The sequence below is a fragment of the Tamandua tetradactyla genome, chromosome 19 (genome assembly GCF_023851605.1).
Source record: "Tamandua tetradactyla isolate mTamTet1 chromosome 19, mTamTet1.pri, whole genome shotgun sequence".
Classification (NCBI taxonomy): domain Eukaryota; kingdom Metazoa; phylum Chordata; class Mammalia; order Pilosa; family Myrmecophagidae; genus Tamandua; species Tamandua tetradactyla.
Genome location: NC_135345.1, coordinates 56,252,403 through 56,273,979, shown reverse-complemented (window position 1 = coordinate 56,273,979; position 21,577 = coordinate 56,252,403). Strand labels below are relative to the sequence as shown.

General features: G+C 35.3%; 1 protein-coding gene and 1 pseudogene across 5 annotated transcripts in view; both read right to left on the bottom strand.

Annotated features, from left to right (window-relative positions):
- Positions 1 to 211: 211 nt before the first annotated feature.
- LOC143663399 (GTP-binding nuclear protein Ran-like) lies at positions 212 to 878 on the bottom strand (annotated as a pseudogene).
- Positions 879 to 4,415: 3,537 nt separating this feature from the next.
- The window catches only part of EXOC1L (exocyst complex component 1 like), an 83,718-nt gene continuing 66,556 nt past the window's right edge, over positions 4,416 to 21,577 (bottom strand). The window contains exons 1-3 of one of the 5 annotated variants that reach the window (XM_077137141.1): positions 20,158 to 20,628; positions 9,895 to 10,025; positions 4,416 to 4,769 (exon numbers count right to left, since the gene is read on the bottom strand). In XM_077137141.1, the coding sequence (XP_076993256.1) occupies positions 4,503 to 4,769; positions 9,895 to 10,025; positions 20,158 to 20,278 (519 nt within the window). In that variant the 5' untranslated portion in view covers positions 20,279 to 20,628 and the 3' untranslated portion in view covers positions 4,416 to 4,502. Of the gene's footprint in view, positions 4,770 to 9,894; positions 10,026 to 10,123; positions 10,380 to 12,562; positions 12,660 to 20,157; positions 20,629 to 21,577 lie in introns of those variants that run through there. The other 4 variants (XM_077137142.1, XM_077137143.1, XM_077137144.1 and 1 more) reach the window with 4 other exon arrangements.

Below are 21,577 nucleotides of genomic sequence, written 5' to 3'. Positions count from 1 at the left end.
TTGAAACTCAAAAAGGAGACAGCTGCGTTCCAAAACAGTGAAATATGCAGGTCCAGAAAATAACGCTTTTTTTTTTTAACTGTCACCTTCAATCCAAAGTCCATTCAACTCCTTCAGCATCCCACAGACTAAGCACATGTTCTGCTTAGCTATGTAATAAAGTGGCAAACACGCTGCATCACTAGATGTCACAGGGCAGTTGCCTATAAAACTAGACTTCTGGCGTTGGGTTCAGCTTCATTTTCTCACAGGTTGGCATGTCTTCTGGCAGAGCAGTTGTCTGAGCAACCTCTAAGTCGTGTTCATACTGTGCTGCCAAAGCTGGATGCTCTGGTGGGGCCAAGAGCAGGCAGGGAACAAACTCCAAGTTAGTGTCTCCAATCAATTTTATAGTAAGCCAAAGGGAGGGCTTTTCAAAGCTATAGTTACTTTTGAAAGATATGCGTAGTACTGAAGGTACTTCTTTTGGTGGAAGATGATGGATTTTTGCCTTAACTTTCTCGTCCTTAGTGCCCACTTTGTTGCTACACAACACAATGGGATGTTTTCACACACTTGTACCAGATTTCTATGCCAGTTAGGCAAATTCTTGTAACTCTTGATATTATATCAAACATTTTAGTGGTACGTTGGACTTGGATGTAATAGCCATCTCTCTGTTCAACAAATTTCTCCTGACAAGCTGTATCCCATACATTGAATTTAATAGGTCTTCTACTGGTATAGGACACAAAGCGATGGACCTCAACACCCAAGGTAGCTACGTACTTCTCAGGTTCACCCATCAAATGATGTTTTATAAATGTAGTTTTTCCAGTACCACCATTGTTAACCAATACAAGTTTAAGTTGAACTTGGAGTTTGCCGTGTGCAGCCATTGCGATAGTTCTACCAGAAGCATCTCCGTTCCACATCTTGGTCTTTTTTTTTTTTTTAACTTTTTATTCTGAAAAAATAAGTTAAACTTACAGAGCAATTGCAAAGATCTTACAGAGAGCTCTGCCTATCCCTAGCCCAGCTTCCCCAAATGATCAAAACTAAGAAATTAACCTTGGTACAATACCACTAACTAAATTGCCGACCTTATTCAGCTTTGCCACCAATGTCCTTTTTCTATTCCAGGAGCCCACATTGCATTTAGTTGTTGTATCCTTAAACCTTCTCTCCTCTGTGATGGTCCTCCTTCTTTCTTTATCTTTCATGACCCTGATGCTTTTAAAGAGTGGTACTTCCAAAACAACTTTCAATTTGGATTTTTCCGATGTTTCCTCATGGTTATTCTAAGGATATGGATTCGGGGAAATTATACCACAGAGTTGATGAGACCTTCTCAACCCATTATATCAGGGATGCACAACACTGATATTTCCATTCCTGATGATGTCAACCTTAACCCCTGGTTAAAGTAGTGTCTTCCATGTGGCTACTAGTATAAATTTACTATTTTCCCCTTTTTTAGTCAAAACACATTTAGGGGAGACACTTTGAGGCTATGCAAATATCTTGTTTCTCCTTAAACTTTTACCCACTAATTTTAATATTCATTCCTTATCTTGTCCGCAGAATTATTACTGGGATATTTCAATAGTGATTTTCTATTTCCCTCATTTTTTCTACATCTGTTAGTTTTCTTCATTCCTTCCACATTTATTATTTGTAATTTTACTGTAAGGAATAATTGCTCCTTCTCCCTTATCTATTTATTTATTGAATTATTTATTTTTGTCAATATGAACTCAAGGATATTTATTTTGTTCTTTGGGTTATTATCCAGTACTATCATTACTTATTTGGTAATGATACAATTACGTTACCAAATAAGTTACAGGGCTTACATTTGCTTTACAAATTTCAAACACATAATAAAGTAGAGAGACTGGTATAATAAGCTATGAATTTGCCACCCAATTTCAACAATGATTAATATTTTGCCAATCCTATTTTTAACTCCCCCCTCTTTTTTTCTTCATAGGGTATTTTAAAACAATACCTCATGCCATCTCACCAGCAACTATTTAACTACCTTATCTAATTTTTAAGGACTTTTTAAAAAACATATCCACCATGCTATTATCCCACTTAACACAAGTAGCCATAATTCCTTTTATTTAATACCCTTTAAATGTGAATTTCTTTGACAGTCTCAAAACTTTTTCTTTTTTTTTTTTTGCATTGGTAGGCTCCAGGAATCGAACCTGGGCCTGCAGCATGGCAGGCAAGAATTCTGCCTGCTGAGCTCAAAACTTTTTATACTTGATATGTTCGAACCAAGGTCTAAACAAGGTCCACATGTTGTGTTTGGTTGTTGTATTTCTTAAGTTTTTTTAATCCACAAATAGTGATCTTCCCCTCATTGTTTTCCCCCCATATTATTGGTTTGTTAAAAAAATAGAGTCTTTGGTCCTATAGAATTTCACACATTTTGTATTTGGTTGATTGTTTCTTCAGGGTATCATTTTGCTAAAACCAAAAGCTAGACCCCAAAGTTTGATTAGGTTCAGGTTCAATTTTTAGGTAAGAACTCTCCATTGGGGATGTAGAGTTCTTCTTACTGTCCCATATCATGAGAGCATAATGCTGGTGGGTCCACTTTTAAGTGATACTAAAATTGATCATTGTGTTTAGATAATGCAAGCCTGGTGTCTGCATTATAAAGTTCCTCATACTTTTTCACCTAACGGTTTTAGCATTCATTCATAACTATTCCCTAAATCTATTATTTCACTAGGGATTGCAAAATAGTAATTTTCTAGTTCTACCATTCCTACTGTATTTTTTAGCTAGACTTTGTCTTTAAAACCTTCCCCCATCATGTTACCTGAAATACAGTCCATACATGAAAGATAGATAAATACTTGATTCATTCCTTTATTATCAATTTTCAGTTGGTCCAAATGGTGACAAATGAGATTTTTTTTTTAGTATTATTATGAAATACATGAACTTACATATGTTTGATATGCTTAATTCTAATATGGTCATTTTTTTCTCTGTAATGCTCAAATTATCACATTTTAGGCCAGTGGGGGCTACTTCAAGTTGGCTTCCAGGTCCCCCAACAAACTTTGATAGCTTTCTTGCTTCCTGGCACATAACGTGCCCTGTGTTCTTCTTGAACATTTTCTGCCCCGGACCTAGACCCACTCATTTCTTCAAGCAATCTTCATTCCTTTCAGTGGGAAATGGTATTTTGAGACCCTATCTGTATGCTAAGGATGCTCATTGCTTTAGAATGGTTTTGCTTCAGAGCCTCAGTGGACAGACAAATCTAGGAAATGGATGCTTTTTTTGGTTAAAAGAAGAATCTATACCAATGAGTTTATACTAATAGTTGCAGTTCAAATTTAGTATTACAGAGTTTTAGCTGCTTTTCTTTATTCTTGTATATTCTCTTCCACTTAGCATCTTGATTCCAAATGGTGTTAACACAATGGCATATGCTTTGTCTTATGATAGTTCTGTAATAGTTTCAGAATAACACTGCCAATAGCACTAGTAACAAAAATAATTCTGAATGTGGTTTTAGACTTCTTTCCAGTTACCTTTTGCCTTAGATGACATATCCCACTACAAATAAACAATCAATATGCTATGCATTACAGTCATTTGAAATAATTATGCTCTTTACATGGTTATGGCCCTAACTTGGTATGCAATTGGGTTCATTTGTTTCTGTTTTCAATTTGTAGAGATTTTTTTCCCTTTTTGATGTAATGTTTTAATCATAGTTATTGAAACCATTTACATGATACTAGAGCAAATATTCTAAACAAGGAATATTCATACTCATTTCTATTCTGAGTATCTCCACTGTTCTTTATCTCCTCCTACAGCAACCATTCAATTTTGCTTTATTTTTCTATTATTTCTTTTTGAAAAATTTGAAATATTTCCTCTCTTTCTTACAAAAAAGGTAGCATACTTTAACATTGTTCTCTGGCTTTTATTGCTTAACAGTTTTCTTTTCTGCAGAGCACACCAAAGAGATATTCCTCATCTATTTTTTAAATTAATATATTTTGCCAGTATTTCAGCAAATTGAGTTGTTGGTCTCCCCACCCCCAACTCAATTGTAAGAGCACATTATGTCTGAAGGTAGTAGCATTTTGCTATATAAGTTGAAAATTTTTTCCAGTTTTCTACTTACTGTTTTCATGTAAAGGCTTTTTATCTTTGTGTAGTCAAATTTATCATTTTTATCTTCTATTGTTTCTGGATTTTGATTCGTAACTAGGAAAGTTTTACCCAATCCTAGTTTATAAATAAATCACCCATGTTTTCTTCTAATAAACTTAAGGTACTTTTTAATAAATCCATAGGAATAAAGTCCAAAATGCCAAATGATTGCATTAATAACATTTCACTGCTATTCGCAAAGCACCACTTTATTTTCATATAAATAATTGTGACTGATGAAGGGAAAAAGCAAAACCATAACTATGAGTGTTTATTTGAAGAAATATTTTCATAGGAAACTCGATGAAGGAACACGGCATGCATCTTCAAAGTGGCAGGGGACACAGGGACAAGCACACAAGATTGAACGCATAAAAGCATATTCTCATAAGGACCAAGCAATCCTTGTTGTTGGAAGACCAAACGCAATCATCATTAATGTAAGTAGAGTCAAAGTTCACAATCTGTAAGTCCTTCTTAAGATATGCACGATTCAGCTTATTCACAGTTCGAGCAAAGGCATATTTAGAAGCACAGCTATATGCTTCCAAACTGTACACTTTCTTGAAGTGCAGATCAAAAAATGGATTGTCCTGGGAGAGAAAGAGAAACATGATTTAGTTTAGAGCAAAGGAAGTAGCTAGATTTCGTAGACCCACTCATATTCTCTTGTATATGCTTATTGATTGCAAAGTATCAGTATCAAGCATATTTCTAAAATCTACAAATGAGCTTTCCAAAGCTACCTTCTTCAAATACAATTGCCTCTGAAAAAACAACAAGAAGAAAGGTTATTTTTGCCTCTGAAAAAACAACAAGAAGAAAGATTATTTTTGAAGCTTCTGTGTCTTTTCAATTGTCCGGGTGAATCATGCCTTGGATTCACCAAGTCCTCCCAATGCAGTGAACTTGAGAGGATGAATAGAGATAGAAAAAGTGAATAAACCTACTTTCAGATTCCAGTAGGGGAGAAAAGGTTTCTCCCCTTCTCTAGCTGAAGGTTGATTTCCTGTGCTATTCCAAAGGTAGATGGGGAAATACAGGACGGCTAATTAGCCCTTTGCATAGGACAGATCATCCTCTTGCTGACTTTGAATTAAATAGTAAGAAATTACCATTAAACCATTTGACTGAAACTGACAAATTACTAATGATTGCCTCTTACTGGATTATTCAAGGTTCTTGCTACATTTCTAAAGGGGATGTTTCACGAAAAAAAAAGCCTCAAACCTGATCTATCCCTACATGTTAAAAGAATCATAATTGCTACCATTATTAATAGCATTAAAAACAATGCCTTTACATTTATAAATTGCTTTTCGGTTTACAAAATGCTTTCACCCTCATTATCTGCCCAACTTCTAATTCTTCTTGAGGGCAGAGATTTTGCATTATTTATCTTTACAACTCTAGTGCTTCTCCATGGCAATTACTAAATTCTTAACAAATGTGTGTTGAACTGATCTGAAGTAACCTCATGAAAAGAGAAGTGGATTGAAAGTTGCCCTAAATGATAAAGAGGCAGAGAGGGACCAAACAAAATCAGAGTATTAAAACTTTGTTAATATGTATTGTGTAAACATTATATATAAACAATACATATACTTGCGATTTCTCTTTTAAATAAAAAAATTCTTGCAGCAGGTAGGAAACTAGCATGGATTCTGAAGTTAGTCAATCTCTTTGATCCTCTCATCTAATGTTGGGGAAAATACCTGATTTGATCCTCACTTTTCTCCCCCTTTAGTTAAATAAATATGAGATTAGTCACATAAACTGCTTAATAAGGAGCTTAATAAATAATAGCTCCCTTTCTCAAATCTGTCTCCAAAGGTTGTGATACAGATGCTAATGTCACCTTGCTTTAGTCCATTAAAAATTTAAAAATCAAAGCAATTCTTTTAAAAGAATGCACAAGGGTGATGTGATTTTAAATGCAGTGCTCCCAGTCACACCTCACAAGTTTTTTTTTCCACTGATAAAATTGCAACATGAAAGAAAATCCTGCAGAGAATCTCAATAAAAGGAAACCATATATCCATTCCATCACCAGATGCTCTTTATGTAGCTTTCTTTCCCAAACATTTGCTCCTCATCATGTAGAAAATATCCTTCATGCCTTTGAAATACTTGGAGAGGATTAATCTTTTCTTTTAGCTTAATATATTGAAGCCTGAACAATTCCTCTTCTCTTCTTTCCTCCCTCTCTCCCTCCCTCTCTCCCTTTTTCCCTTTCTTTCTTCCCTGTCCCTCCCACCCTCCTTTCCTCTCTCCTTCCCTCCTTCCTTCTGAAATCCTATAGCTAAAAGGGGTTTCACAGATCATTTAGCAATCACTTATTTATAGTTGAGATAATAGTTTCCGGACCATCCAGGCCACACATGGTCATCATTGGCAGAGCCAGTTCAAGAACCAAGAGCACAATTGGTTCAACTGCTTTTTTTTTTTGCTTGATCATCCTGTCTTCAGTGGTACCATTTCATCTCTAAATCCCCAGTCGTTTTGATTTCTGCTTTATAAATTGACTTCAATTTCAATTCCATTCCGTTTTAAAGTTGACAACTTCCTGGCTCGAAATTGCTCTCTTTAAACCTGCATCACTGCTATTGAGAAAAATATAATAAATGCTGACTCCCGAGGATTCAATTCCAAGACAGAGAAGAAATGGAAATTCCCAGAACAAACAGGATATTTTTTACTTCATCCATAGAAAAGAGATCTTCAAAAGAACTACTGTTTGGATATTATTATTTTTCTTCAGAAAATTCAGTATTTTAGCTCTTAAGTGATGAGAAAAATAGAAACGCTCAACTTCTCTTTTGTGTCTGGTTCACTATCAAAGAGAACTGTCGTCAAATTCCCTTTGAAAGGGAAAAATCAACATTAGGATGGAATTAAAAGCCAAGAATGAAAGAGGTGGGGATAGTAAATTCTTGAAACTGCAGATTAGTGAACTTGACATTGATTTTTGGTAGAATTCAAGGCAGAATAGGCATTTGATAAACACAGGAAAGCATAAAGAAAAAATAATTTTAAAGGTTTGTGATCCCATCATACAGGTGATTATTTCTAAGGTGCTATATTTGTATATGCAGGTACATACACACACACATGTACCTATATGTATTTTTTTGTACTAGAAGTTGAGATCTAGATTTCAGTTTTCAGTGATATTATAGACTAAATGTATAAAATCAGGATAGTATTTGTATTTGGCTGCTTTTTGGAAAACTTATGTAGTATTCTTTTGGAAACATAATTTTCTAACATCCTGGTTTTTAAATATTTACTATAGTATGATACAGTATAGCATGATGCAGTAATAGCTGCATAATGCTTCATCACGTGGATATGCAATAACATATTTACCCATTTTCTAAGTGTTGAATATTTAGAAAGAATGTATTGTCAGAAAAATGTTACATGAGTACTTAGCAATGAAAGCCAGTGTGCATTCCTCAAGAAATCATGCCAAACCCCCCAAATTTAAAAAATAGGCTTATTAGGGGATAAGTCAAGGTGATAGCAGATGGCATATGTTGAATCCAGCAAAGGCCTTAGGGGCAGAATTTAGATATTCATGCTATATAATTTGTTTTTTCTGTCAGAATTGAGTGTTTATGTTTGTCTAATTCTCCTCTGTATCTTTACAGCCTAGCAGGACTGAAATATCATATGTCCTCAACAAATGAATAAATGAATGATTTATAAAGGTGTTAAGCTATAAGTCCAATTAAGGCAGATTAGTAGAGTTTGGGTAAAGTCTGGCTCACCAGTTAATAGCTTTGTGACCTTAGACAAGCCAGTTAATATCTTGAAGTCTCATTTTCCTCATCTTTTAAATGGAAGCAATAGGGTACACAAGTGGTTCAATGCTTGCCTGCCACGCAGGAGACCTGGGTTTGATTCCGGCCCGTGCACTCCCAGCTACCCCCTCTACCCCCAGAAAAAGTGAGAGTAATAATAGAATCTAATTCATGGGTTTTGTGATGACTATATGGTCCCTGGCACTCGGTAAGAGTTTATTAAGGTGGAGTAGTAGCAGGTAGTAGGATGAATAATGGAAACCTGTCATTACCTAGAGGTATGTACTGATGCCTGCTTGCTTCATCACTTTTAATCACTGACTTGGATGCTCATTAAATATCATACTCATTAAATCTGTATCATACTATAGTAAATATTTAAAAACCAGGATGTTAGAAAATTTGATAGGTTAGAACAACAGGCCAAACTAACAATGTGGCATTTAGTTGGATTAAGAATAAATGAGCTTAATTTCTAATTCATGCAACAACAACCACAATAACAATATTTAGGAAGTGACTATTATCTGCCAGGCAGAAAGCTACAGTAAAATATGAAAAGTCATGACCTAGTTTTCAAGAAAACTTTTCATCCAGAGCGGAGGCAGAGCAAGACAAAAACTGCAGTTATTAGGATCATGGTTGTAACAAATTTACATCTGCAATATAGAATACAGAGTCATTAATGGGACTTTCCTCAATAAGAAACCCAAGAATGGGGTCGAGGATGATAAATTGGGCATTCTAAGCCTGAAGAGTTAGGAAGTAGTTAAGCACTGTGAATGTATAAAGTTCAAGGGACAATAATTAGAGACAAAGAGGTCAAATCACCAAGGACCTTTACTCAGATTTAATCCTATATAAGTAGAGACGATAACATTTCAGATTAAATGGCAATTCATGCACGAAAGAGTTGAGGTTTCAGCTAAGTCTTTAAAGGAAATAGGGACTCTAGATCACAGGAAATACAAACGAGTCCCACTACTTATAAAGAACTGTATTTAATTCTCGAGAAACTGAACCATTCTGAGAAAGCAGCCTAGTGAAGGGTGTAGAAGCAACATTATGGGAAAACCAACAACACTACCCCTCCTTAGTGTTTATATAGTTCTGTCAGTGTATTATCTTATTTGATCTTCATATGAAAAGTATTTAAAAAAATAACATAGGTATTATTATTAGCCTAGAAAATAAGAAAACTTGAGGGAACATTATAATTGTTCGAAGACTGGTAAAGCTGCTATGTAAAAGGAGGATTGGATTTGTTCTGGGTTATCCACATGGCAAAGCAAGGACTGATCAGTGGATAGTTTAGTGAAGCAGGTTTGATTCACCATAATGGGAATATTTAAAAATAAAGTTTGGCAATTCAGAAATACAATGGATTTCCTTATGCAGTAACGAGCCTCCATCAATAGAAGAATTCAAGCATAGACTGGGAAAACCAATTTTCAAGTGGCTAAGTGTTTTCTTTCAATTCTAAGATAGTTGGATTTCCAAAATTAAATGACCTATCTGGAGGATAAAGTGGGTTGCCTGACAGTGAGGTATGAAGATGAGAGAAAGAATTCCTAAAACTTATGGAGGATGTTGGGATGGAGAGAAAGTGGTGTTAGAAGCATCATATATTTGAAAAAAAATGGTTTCTAAAGTTTCAAGATTGACTGGTAGATTATGTTGAACCTGTTAAGAGGCCCTTGGGAAAGATGCTTTTAAATTTAATAGACAAAATACAAATTTAAACTCATAAAAATGGAACAAAAATACCAGGAGATCATCCTGTACCACTTAAGAACAATTTAATGTCATCTTAACACTCAGTACATGCCAAGAATATATGAAGTAAGATATTGAACATAAAGATCTTCAGCATATTGATTCTACATCTCGCTTATAAAAACATAACACTTACAGTATCTGCTTCTTTTCCATCAATCATCTGTAGATCGTTCAAAGACCACTTTTTTGTTACTTCATATTTTTCATCTAAACCTATTCTGCAGTGTTTCACCATAATTATTTTTACTTCTTCATTTTTGGTCACTGTAGGATAGAAAAATACTTTGTTTACATAAATTCATTATCCTCTAATAAATGATTCCTCAAGTCACACTTTTCAGTATCCCTTTTAATATAATGACCTTGAAGTCACATTGTGTTTGAACCCCAATTCTCAATCCTGATGCATCTGAATATTCGTGGGTGTGCCTTCAAATTCGATCAGCCTGTTAACTTAATTTTTGCAACAATCGTGGTTATCCTACCACAGTGATATCTGTCAGACAGAATGTTGAGCTTTGTGCATAGAGCTTTACTGGTGGAAAACGGGTTTCAACATGAGGCAGGAAGCAAAAGGCTTTGTGTTAGAATACAGTTAGTGCCAAAGTGTTTACCAGAACAAGTTGGAATTTTGCATTATGACAATATAAGTAAGTGAGGTCAGGAAAGTAAACAGTTCTGCTCAAATAGCAACACAGTGTTGAAGAGTGACCCAGCAACTACTATGGTAACCATGAATGATTTCTTTCAAGTCATTGTGAGACGTGATATAGAAGTGCTTGCACCTTAGCTACTGTTGACTTTCTCCTTATTGTTCAATATTTTTAATCCTTTTGAAGTGTCTTCTAAATTCCGGTGTTTAAAATGTGCTGTGAACACAAAAAAATTTAGTAATATACTTTGAAAGGGTTGGGAAAACCCATGCTTATTTTATGTGACCATAATGAAGGAAATCATTTTCTGATATTAAAATCACTTGTTTTGATCCCATATAAACACATCAGGAGAATCAACATTTGAATTGCTCTCTAGGAATTTATGGTTTTATGGTTTTGTTGGGCAAACAACGCTAATACACGAGTCATATATAATAGTATGTTATAAAGAGGTATCAGGTGGGGATTGAGTATCTTAAATTTATTTTCAAGATGGACAATGTCACTTAGAGAATTACAATTGCTTCTGATTTATGAGAGACTAGAATTTGTTTAAGGGGAAGACACTCTCCTGGTTGTTGAAAGTACCACTTTGGCGTGCCCTCATAGTTATGTAGATATAAAACAATATGTTACTATATAACCATAGTGATATATAAGCACTATGGCACAGACTATATGTCCAACAGTTATGCGAAAGAAGAGGGAGGAAAATTATAGAAGAATTAGAATTTGTGATGGGGCTTTAAAATTGGCCCAGTTTGGAAAGGCACAATAATGAAGGCATTCCTAGGTGAGGGATGGCATAAGGAAATGAGTAGAGAATGGAAACTAGACTTTACCAGGTAGAATGAAAGAAAACAGACTGTCCAGTTGGGTTGGTGTTAGGATTCAATGGGCAATAGGAATAACTAGGATGAAAAGGCTGTGAAGTGTTTTGGAAGAGTCTGAATTTGAAAAGCAATAGAAACTACTCTGGACTTACAGTGTCTGGATCTTCTCTTTTAATGGGAGAGACAGGAGGCTGGCCTGAATGCTGAGGGCTACAGAATTAGGGCTGGTGATAGTAGAAACTCCCCTTTGAAGACAAAAATGATACAAAATCAAAGGAACCATCTGCGCTCATAGTTGATGATGAAGCTGAGATAAATATCCTAGAGAAGGGACTCTGAGCAAGTTGAGAAGTCTAAAAAGTGTTCCGTTAGGTGTTTTAAAAGTTAGGTGTTCAGTTAAAGCTCATACATACATGTTCAATAAATCTCCTTCATTTCTGAGCAGGAGACTAATAAAATGGCAGTCCTTTAAAAGAATATTTTTCTGGCAGCAGTTGTGCATGGGATACATTGGAATAAGAAAAGAAAGAAGAATTGGAAGACCCTGGAAGGGGAAGTATGGCTTAGTGGGCTCTGGCATCAGACATTCTGGATTGACATGATAACACTACTAATTACAATGTGGCCTGAGTAAGTAATTTAATATCTAGAGAGACAAAACCTCAGTATTTTTCATGTTGTGAAGTGGACACAGAGTGATACAAACTCATGGGGTATAAAACTTAAGCTACATAAAGTATACAAAGTGCTTATATTAGTGTTTGTTTTACAGTAAATATTGAAGTATATTGTTTTGTTCGTTTTAGGAGGATGCTGTAGTAACTTAGGCATAGGGTGTAGGTAATGGAAATAGAAATGGCAAATCTAAGTAAGATTTCAACGAGGCTTTGACAACACTGGATGGATTAGATGTTAATCAGAATAGGAAAGTATGGAGGGTGAGCTGGTTGGGTGGAATAATGAATTTTGTTCTTGACATACAGAATTTGAGGTATCTGGAAACCACGTGAGAAGAGAATGAGATGGAAGTTTATGGTTTAGGATTGGAAATATTAGATTTTGGATTTTTATATGCAGATAGAATTCCAAGTCTAGGTTTAGTAGGAAAGTAGCAAAGGAAAGAGTTCAGGCACAGTGGAGAAGAAAGAGGTGCCAGCAAAGAGAGCTGAGAAGGGTCATCAGCAAGATGATGAGCCCAATGCTAACAAGAAGACAGATAATTTCAAGGATCAGGACACAATCCCTTGAAGCAACTTCGTTTGGTAGAGTTCTGTTCTGCTACCAAAGATGACCTGGGAGGATCATTGATTACCTTTCTGAAGGCAGTTGCTATGGAATGGTGAGGGCAGAAGACAGCTTGCAGAGAACTTCATGCACTTAACTAATACTGAGTGCACATTGTGTGCTTGTTCCTGGGTAGGTAGGGTTAAAAAAAGAAAGAGAGAGACTAAAGGCTATGGTTTAGATCACAATTCCAGGAGTTTGGAGGACTCACATCCCATTTTGGGATACAGGCAATGACTGAGGGGCGTGTCCAGAGAGGACTGAGAGCAGAATATCTTAATTCAGGGTCAGTGAATCGGCACAGAATCTGTGATCCTCCTAAAGCTGGGTGCAAAATTTGGTGGGCTTCTGCCCATGTGAACTTCTGTAGCCCTAAAAATGTCCATCTCCATTGGTCTAGAGGGTAGCTTTAGGAAGAAGGAAGGATTAGAAAAGAAGCCATAAGTAAGGCTAGTAGGTCTAAGTGAGGGCAGAGTTGATTCTGTAATACTTTAAAATGAGGGCAAGATCTTGGATTTGATTCTACTAGGAGACAGCTGTGTCTTTTCAGACAAAGGCTGTATCTCAGAACTCAAGGACTACATTTTTGTTCTGCCTAGCTAATCTCACTACTTGTCTGGGGACAAGAAGAGGATGGGGTTGGGGGTGTGGGGAGAACTAACTGGATACAGTATAAAAATGTAAATCCCACTGCCTGTTGGTGAATATATCACCCTCATCTACATGCTATGATAACCAGTTAATTGGCCATAAAATTTAAAAATATCTTTCACTAATTTGATAAATATTTGTTGAAGTACCTGTAGGTATCAAACACTGTGGTAGATAAAGAAAAATATTAATTCCCAATAAGACATTATTTCTACTCTCACTGAGATTACAGGAAGTGGGTACTTCTGCCACAATGCTCTGATAGATCCCAGAGAAGGAACATCTTTATCCCACTGGGGGACAGGGAGTGCTTCCTTAAGGAGGCAATCTGAGTTGCAAAGGGCAATAAGAGAAGGATGAAAGGAGTAAAGGAAGTTCTGGAACAGCATAGGTACAAAGGCATGAAATACTTCATGTATTTGAGTCATTGCAAATATTCTGAATTGTTGGCATGAAGGACGAGAGTGGCTGGGTGATTGGAAGTGACTTAGGTAGCACTAGTCCCATAAGGAGCTGGAGTACTAGGTTAAGGAGTTCTGGGGGTAACTGAAGGACTTTAAATGAATAAACAAGCTGAGCTCAAATTTTAGAAAATTCTTCTAGACCAGTTCTGTAGAGAATGGGTTTGAGGCAGGGGGATGAAGGAAAGAGATGTTAAGAAGGTAGGCTCCACCAGTCATCAAGTTTTCTTACATTAGTATTCTAATGTAAGATTAGATTAGATTTACATTAGTAATGTTACAGTATAAAATGTAATCTAATGTAAGATTAGATTACTAATGTAATTACATTAGTAATTATATTAGTAGTAATTACTGTCCCACTAACACCAAACTAAGAAAAGAGCATGCTTTAAAAGTTAACTTTTCTGATAAAATGATGCAGAACAGAGCAGTACAGCCTCCTTGATTTGGCAAAACAGCCTCCTTTGGAGCCAAGGAGGCTCCAAGAACTGCTGTTAGCCAGGAGCCAAAGAAGTTTACTCAGGCTGGAGTAGACCCAATCCCTAATTTCCACGTTTGAGTTCTTCTGCCAGCTAAAATTAAATGGCCATATTCACATTAATGCAGTGGCAAAGTGGAAACTTACCACATTATCTTGAAACAGAAAGGTGTTTACATAGTCAAAATGTTACAGCTTTGGTTTCAGTGACATCAGGGGTGCCATTATATGGCTTAGTGAGTAATATCTATAGACTCAGGGAATTTCAGAATTAACCTGGTGTGAATTTAATATTTTATTCAGTGCTTTCAGAATTATAATCTTCTCTTAACTTCATGCCAATCATTTATTTTCACTTCAAATTTTAAAATAAATTTTCTAATTAATAAATGCCTCCATTATCATAGTAAAATAGTCACTATTATTTATGAGGCTAAATGGAAAGAAGATTGGTCAACTGAACCATATAGTTTTGCAGAATAAAGGAAAAACAGTAGCTTATTAGTATACAGCACAAAGATGCTTTAAATAAATAAAACAAGAACTCTTATTTTATAATCCTGATATTATATAATTATTTTTATCATTTAAATGAACTGCTAGGAAAGAATTACCATGTGATATCAAAGGTAAATAGTCTCTGAAAATGTTATAGTATATTGATGAATGTCTTTGGGTCATTGAGAATGTCATTCTTGATTTCATCAAGTAAAATAATTTTCAAACAATGTTTTTCCTCTAGAATTTTTTTTTATAAAACCAAGTTTTGGGCTATATTAGATGTCTTTAAAGTCAAATTGATTGAGTTTAAGCAAGTTAGGACATGGGTTATTGATGTATATACAGAACTGGGAGATAGAATGGAAAAGAAAGAAAATGATTTTGTGACGACAGAAGCATTAAAGAAACAAAGAAGAACATTCTATGAGGATTCTGCAAGATTTGCTTTTATGAACTCCCATTTAACATATTTTCAGTGCACCTGGGGAGAGCAACATTGCACAATAGTTAAGCACAAGGGTACAAGTGGACCTCGATGTAAAACCTTGATTTGCCACTTACTAGTTGGCAATCTTGGGCAAGTTAGTCAGTCTCTCTAAGCCTCAGTCTGGTCGTCAATAAGAAGTAGAAAATAAGATAATATATGTGAAGTGTTCGGCATAGTCCCTGGCAGGTGTTGAAAAATGCTGGCTATTCTAACTGGTTAGAAGCAGCGCGTAGCAAAGTGGAAAGAACTTGGGTTTTAGAATCAGATGTATTACCTGTGGTCTTGGACTAATTACTTAACATCTGTGAACCAGGGTTTCCTCATCTGCATAATAAGAATATTTTATCTCTCTCATAAAGTTGCCATGAAGATGAAAGGGGATTATGCACATACACAGTGTTAAATAGACTCGTGCCTTGCATGCCTTACAACTATCCCTTCATCCCACCATCAAAACTATCATTCCAATAATGAGAATTTTTAAATCTTTTTCCCCACCTAAGCTCTGCTGTAAAAGTTCCCATTAACTCCACAAATTATTTGGCTCCGAGTTTAGAATTGGTAGATCACTGTGGTCTCCACATTTTTATATCCAAAATAGTAGATTAGCCACTGGGAAATTCTGGTTCATGAGTAACTAACTGATGCTGCTGCTGTGGGTTGTTACTGTGAGAAGCGATGCTATCATTCCAATTCTACATTCCAGTTCCCCCTCTTGTAGAATTAAAAACGAAGTCACAACAGATGCAAGTTAACTGCAGGACTCAAAGGCGAAATTTATCATTTCCATATTTTAGTCCCTACCGATAGTTGCCCAGTTCTGGAGGATAAAAAAAATATTATTTAAATTCCTCTATAGCATTTCCTGGGCCATGCACTCCCCCACAAAAAATTCCTCTATAGAAACATTTAGTGATATTTGAAAAATGTACTTTAGTGTGTGTGCATGTGTGTTGTGACAGGGTAGTAGACAACAGAGGAGGGACTGGAGTGGGGGTCAGAGAAGAGATATATGGGAAAATACTCAATTACTCTCTTCTTTTAGAAGACAAAGAGCAAGTGCTATAATGTTTAAGATCTTCTTTGATATTCCATCTCACAATCTTGATTGTAATTGAGTTTTGCGGTGAATTTTAAGAAATACATCTCTTACGTTTAATAAAAAGTATCTTTTGTAAATCAATTCTATGTTTCTTCAGATCCTAATTTTTAAAAATAGAGAATGATAAATGCAGACACATTAGAATTTCTCCCAGTGTGTTCTCTTTTTTCCCACAGGATTCCTATATTGCAACAGAATCAAGCCATGTTAATATTTATTAAAGGAAATATTATAGGCCATGAAAGGAGTGATGCTAAATTATCATATATAAAGAGAGCCTTAAGCAAATCTGCAATTTGAAAAATAAAAAAGAATATGCATACAACTATGCTTGTGTCTATTTTCAGAACATAGGCAGAGAGCTGTTTGGACATATTTTGGGCTTTGCAGTTGTTATTCTACTACTATTAATAACATCTTTAATTTATGGAAACTTTTCATAGCATTTTCCTATGTTTTTATTCTTAAAAAAGCACTATAAAGTAGTGGATAATTTGTTCTCAATTTAGAGATGACAAAATTAAAGTAACCTCTCCCAGACAATACATAAAAACTGAGGGAAAATAAAGGTCTTGAGTTAGTGTCTGTGTCATCAAGATACTGAGAATTCACGAATTTAGCAACAGTGGTTCCAAATTTAAAATTGCTTAGCCTTCTTTTTGTTGTTGTTGTTAACTTACTCTATTAAACACAGCTACCATTATTATAAATGATTTGACAAAATTGTTATATTCTTTGATTCACATAGAAGAAATTCTGCTCAGGCATCAAAATTTAAAATGTATAGAGAGCTTATATATACGATTTTCATAGTCCAAGTAAGTGTTATTTATTTTAAATTGATGTTTATAAATGGAAAACATTTTTCTAAAGATACGAGAATATTTAAAAGATAACCTGTATCTGAATTTATGTGCAATTTATAAATAATATATTTAATGTATTTATTCTTTATCATGTATATTACTGTATATTCTTAAAGTATAACTCTATCTTTTATTTTATTTATTTGGAATATAACTTGTCATGTTTGTTTGTTTCCTAATAAGAACTGAACAGGAAAGTACAGTGAACAGATATAGTGGTGATTTCCATTTCAAAGATGTGAACATTGAGGCTAGAGAGGTTAATTATCTTGCTCAGAATTTCACTGGTAGGTCAGAAAGCAGAGTTAGGATTTGCACCAGATCTGTTTGAATCTAAGGATTCCAAGGTACATTCCACCAGGCCTTGTTATTTTGCATTCAATTTTGGCTAATAGCATAATAATATGCTATTTCAAGGCTTCCAGAATTTCTTTAATTTATTTGCACTTCCATCATTGCACAAAAGTGACTTATCCCTTTCTAATGCCTGTATATAACAGAACTCTTTCTCCTCCTTTCTAAGAAAATAGCACCTTTAACATCAATAATAATGTGTTTTAGGGTATGGGAAACTAATCTCAAGGAGAATTTCCACACAAAACTTGAGATGGAAAGAGAGTGAAGTCCAGGAAATCACCAATGTAAATCCTAACAAACTACAGAGAGGAAGAATAAGTGAGTTTATGATCTCTGATCTTGACGTCAATCAGGTAAAAGCTTCATGATTTATTAGTAAACCACAGTCCCCTAGTTGTGGGATCCCTGCAACAGGCAGTCTCTGGTCAGGTAAATATGAGATCCCTGCAAAAGGTAGACTCTGGTCAGATAAATAAAAAGTGTAGCCAAATTTGACTATAATCATCTTCTTTAATTTGAAAAATGCATGATGGAATTTTGAATTCTCTGGGGCTGAGATTCACATATGTTTAGACCTGATGGCTTACAGGGCACAAAGAAGAAATCATAACTATGCAACTTTCTGCTCTAAGGATAGCCAACAGAATAAGCACGGAGTTACCTGCCGTGATATGGAAATATCAATGAAAATTTTCTGAGTAGCACATGGTCAAAGTTTTGGACTGCCAAGCATCTCATTTACCTTACTTTAAATTACTCTTTTGTTGAGATGTATTTGCAGTTGTCATGAAGAGGTGTTACAATGGAGGAAAGTGCTCACAAATTGATGGTTGGGATGCAGACGAAAGTTAGTGAATTGCATGTGGTTCATAATGTCAACTTTTATGTGGAGCATCAAAATATTGTCTTCGGTTCCTCATCTCTCGAAAGGACTTGCTTATATTCTTGCTTTTTACACAGAATCATAAAATTCTTCTAATGAAAATGCTCTTAAGTGGTCACCTATTTTCATTTGTCATTTTCCAGATGGCAAAATTGAAGCCTAAAGAAGTTGCCTCTGTACATGTTAACGAGGCCAGTTTCTTGACCTTCCAAGCCTACTTAAAAGGATTCATGTCATTTATGAAAGGCCGCAAATGACCTAGTCTTCTGTACCCTTCTCTGAATCTAGTGGACAGAAATCACATTCATCTCCAAAACTTTAACTCTAGGAGATTTTTGTTCATGCCAGATAGAACAAGTTTAGTTAGTTATATAAGTTGGAGGGGGGCACTAAGATATATTCGGTAAATAAGGTATGTATATTATTGTGATTACTTTACTTTTTATGTTTCTATTTAAAAATACACACATGATACACAATGAGGAAGTAGCTTTATCACGTAGAATTACCAATAAATACAAAATTATTAAATTTTAATATTGGAATAAACGTCTTCTCTAATATATTAAGTACAAATTCTGTATGTTATAGTGATTTGATGGTTAGGATACAATATAGTTTCTAACTTAAATTGTTTTAATTGACGTTTTACATAATTTCATTTCTTTCTTTTTCCCAGACAAATTAATACGTTTTTATGTTGATGATATGCCAGTTCCCACATTTTGTATTCATATAGCAAAACGTGCTAGGTCAAGACATAGATAAATATCACTATCCTTATTATTGGGTAAGCATTACTATTTTTATTAGGAATAATAGAATTATGAAGAATTCTTTTGACTTTCTTTAAAGATGCTCTACTTCCCTTATAGTACTCCCTTTTGACACCTTTAGAAAATTCTTTTAACTTATCAGGAAGGGAATTATAACAGGTTGTTTTCTGAAAATGCTGAGTGAGATGTGTGCCTTTAAAAGCAAAGTCCATAATCAATACTTAGAGTTTCTAAGATCTTTCCTTATGAACTCCTGAGAAGCATTAAAAGTCATGGACTGCGAAAACATAGTGCTATAGATTAAATTCAGTAATAACATAAGAATTTCTCTCTAAAATTAGTGTAAAAATCATGGGTTAGGCAAATTATAATTAAGTACAAAAGCCTATTCCTACATTTGGACAATTTTCTTGAATTATTAGAAAGTAAAATAGTTTAGAAAACATTTGCTTATCTTTAAAGCTCCATCTTCATGAACTAACTTCTACTATACAAGTATTGTTTCTGTGAGCAAGCTTCCAGTAGGAGAAGGAATTTTATAAAAGATCATTTCAAAATAAACCACCAGGAAGTCTAAATCAGTCCTCAGAAGAAAAATGCAACATCTTGTTTATTTTCTAGCATGAAAAGGGAGAACACTACTCCAGACTGATTGGATATAAAACTGTATAACTCAATTCTCTGATACATTTAAAAATATACTGAGAGCTCTTTGTATTTGAATTTTTAAAAATGAGCTCTTACTCAATAATTGCATGCCATAAAAGTGATTTAAATAAAAGATGGGAAGCCAAATAACCAAATCAGAAAAGTGCATATCCAGTTTCATGTATGAACAATTAACCGAAACATTCTTATTACAATGCTTGTTCTTTCTTTCACTTGAGCATTTTTTTTCATTCTGTAGAACCCTAATTCTTAAACTAGACATAAACTCTATCACATGAAGATACACGTGCTATTACTGGATAGGAAAATAAATACAAAAATATTCCTCTAGCATACAAACACCTTTGGATTATTTGCTTTTTGAAACGAAAACAGGAAGAGCAGATTACCTGACACACAGAGGTAATACCTGTCCTGGACCGAGAGCTCGATTTCAATGAACTCGTACAGATTCTGCGAGAGCGGCTTAAACAGTTTCTTCTCCAAGTCCTCCTTTACCAATGATGACATTTCCTCCAGTTCCACTTGGCCTGATGTCTTGGCTTAAGCTCACTCTCTCCTTTCGCTCCTTAGATTTCTTGTTTTTGTTTGCAGCTCCGTGGTGAGTCCTGCTCGCCTCTCAGCCCTCACTCAACTAACTTCTTCCCAACCCGAACCCAGGTTTCCAAGAGCTCGGCTTGGTCAGACCCCTCACTGCGGTATCAGCTCAGTGGCAGTCGCCGCAGCAGCAGCAGCCAAAATACAGCAGTGGCACTGGTCCCACTGTCACTCTTCAGCATCCAGCCTCGAGCACGCTTGCTCTCTGGAGCTCTCCTGTGGTTTGTGGATAAGGGGAACATATTTATGAACACAGGCAGATAGACTTGTGGAGCCCCTTGGTTATTCCAATCCAGTAGCTTTTTTTCCTTTCACATCACTGCGCAGAGAAAAGATCGCTAGTTCAGTTTATAAATTCCATTATATAAATCAGCTGTCTGGCTCTATTGATTGGAATCATCTTCCATTAAGAACTTTGCTATCATTGGCAAGAGAAAAAAGCATCTGTGCTTGCTCCTGACACTTCCAACAAGTCTCTTTTCCTCCTTCCTTCGCCCTTCTGCAATGCATTCAAACTTTTGCTTCCATAAGAGTATGCACCAATTCCTGGATTCAAATTATTTTTAAAATGGAAATTTTAAGTGGACTCGCTTTGATGCTATTTATTTTTCCACTCACAAAGAAAATTTTATCAGGCGCCTGCATTCACAAGGCCAAAGCATTGTATTTGTTCCTTGGGAGTGTTCATTTATTCACTCATTAATTTATTTATAAATATTTACTCAATTAACAAACAAGTCAATCCCTAGGTTTTATAATGACTTTGTTTAGTTCTCACGTCGCTGGTTAGCAGTGACATATCCTAGCAGATAGAATGAACAGTTGTTAGTCGGTCTTAGCAATCACCTTTCCTATACCAATATCCATTAGTTTTTGCAGTCCTGTATATGTGACCTTTAGTTATGAGTGTCTCAGATTCATTTCTGGAGGAAATACTGAAACTTTCTCTGTAAGTTTTAAAAAAAGAGTGTGTATTTGTGTATTTGCATAGGCATGTGACTGTGTATGCATGTGTGTGCTATGATGATTTAGGATAAGTTCCAAACAAATGTTCTCAGTGAGATGTTTTTCATTGTTTCCTTTTGTTTTCATCTGACTATTGTGAGAGGTATTATAGTATACAGCCCTATCCCTGAAAGGAAAAGAAATGCAGTTCCTTCTTTGTTGTGACCACTCTTGCCTAACATTCTAACATTCACTAATGAGGACTTG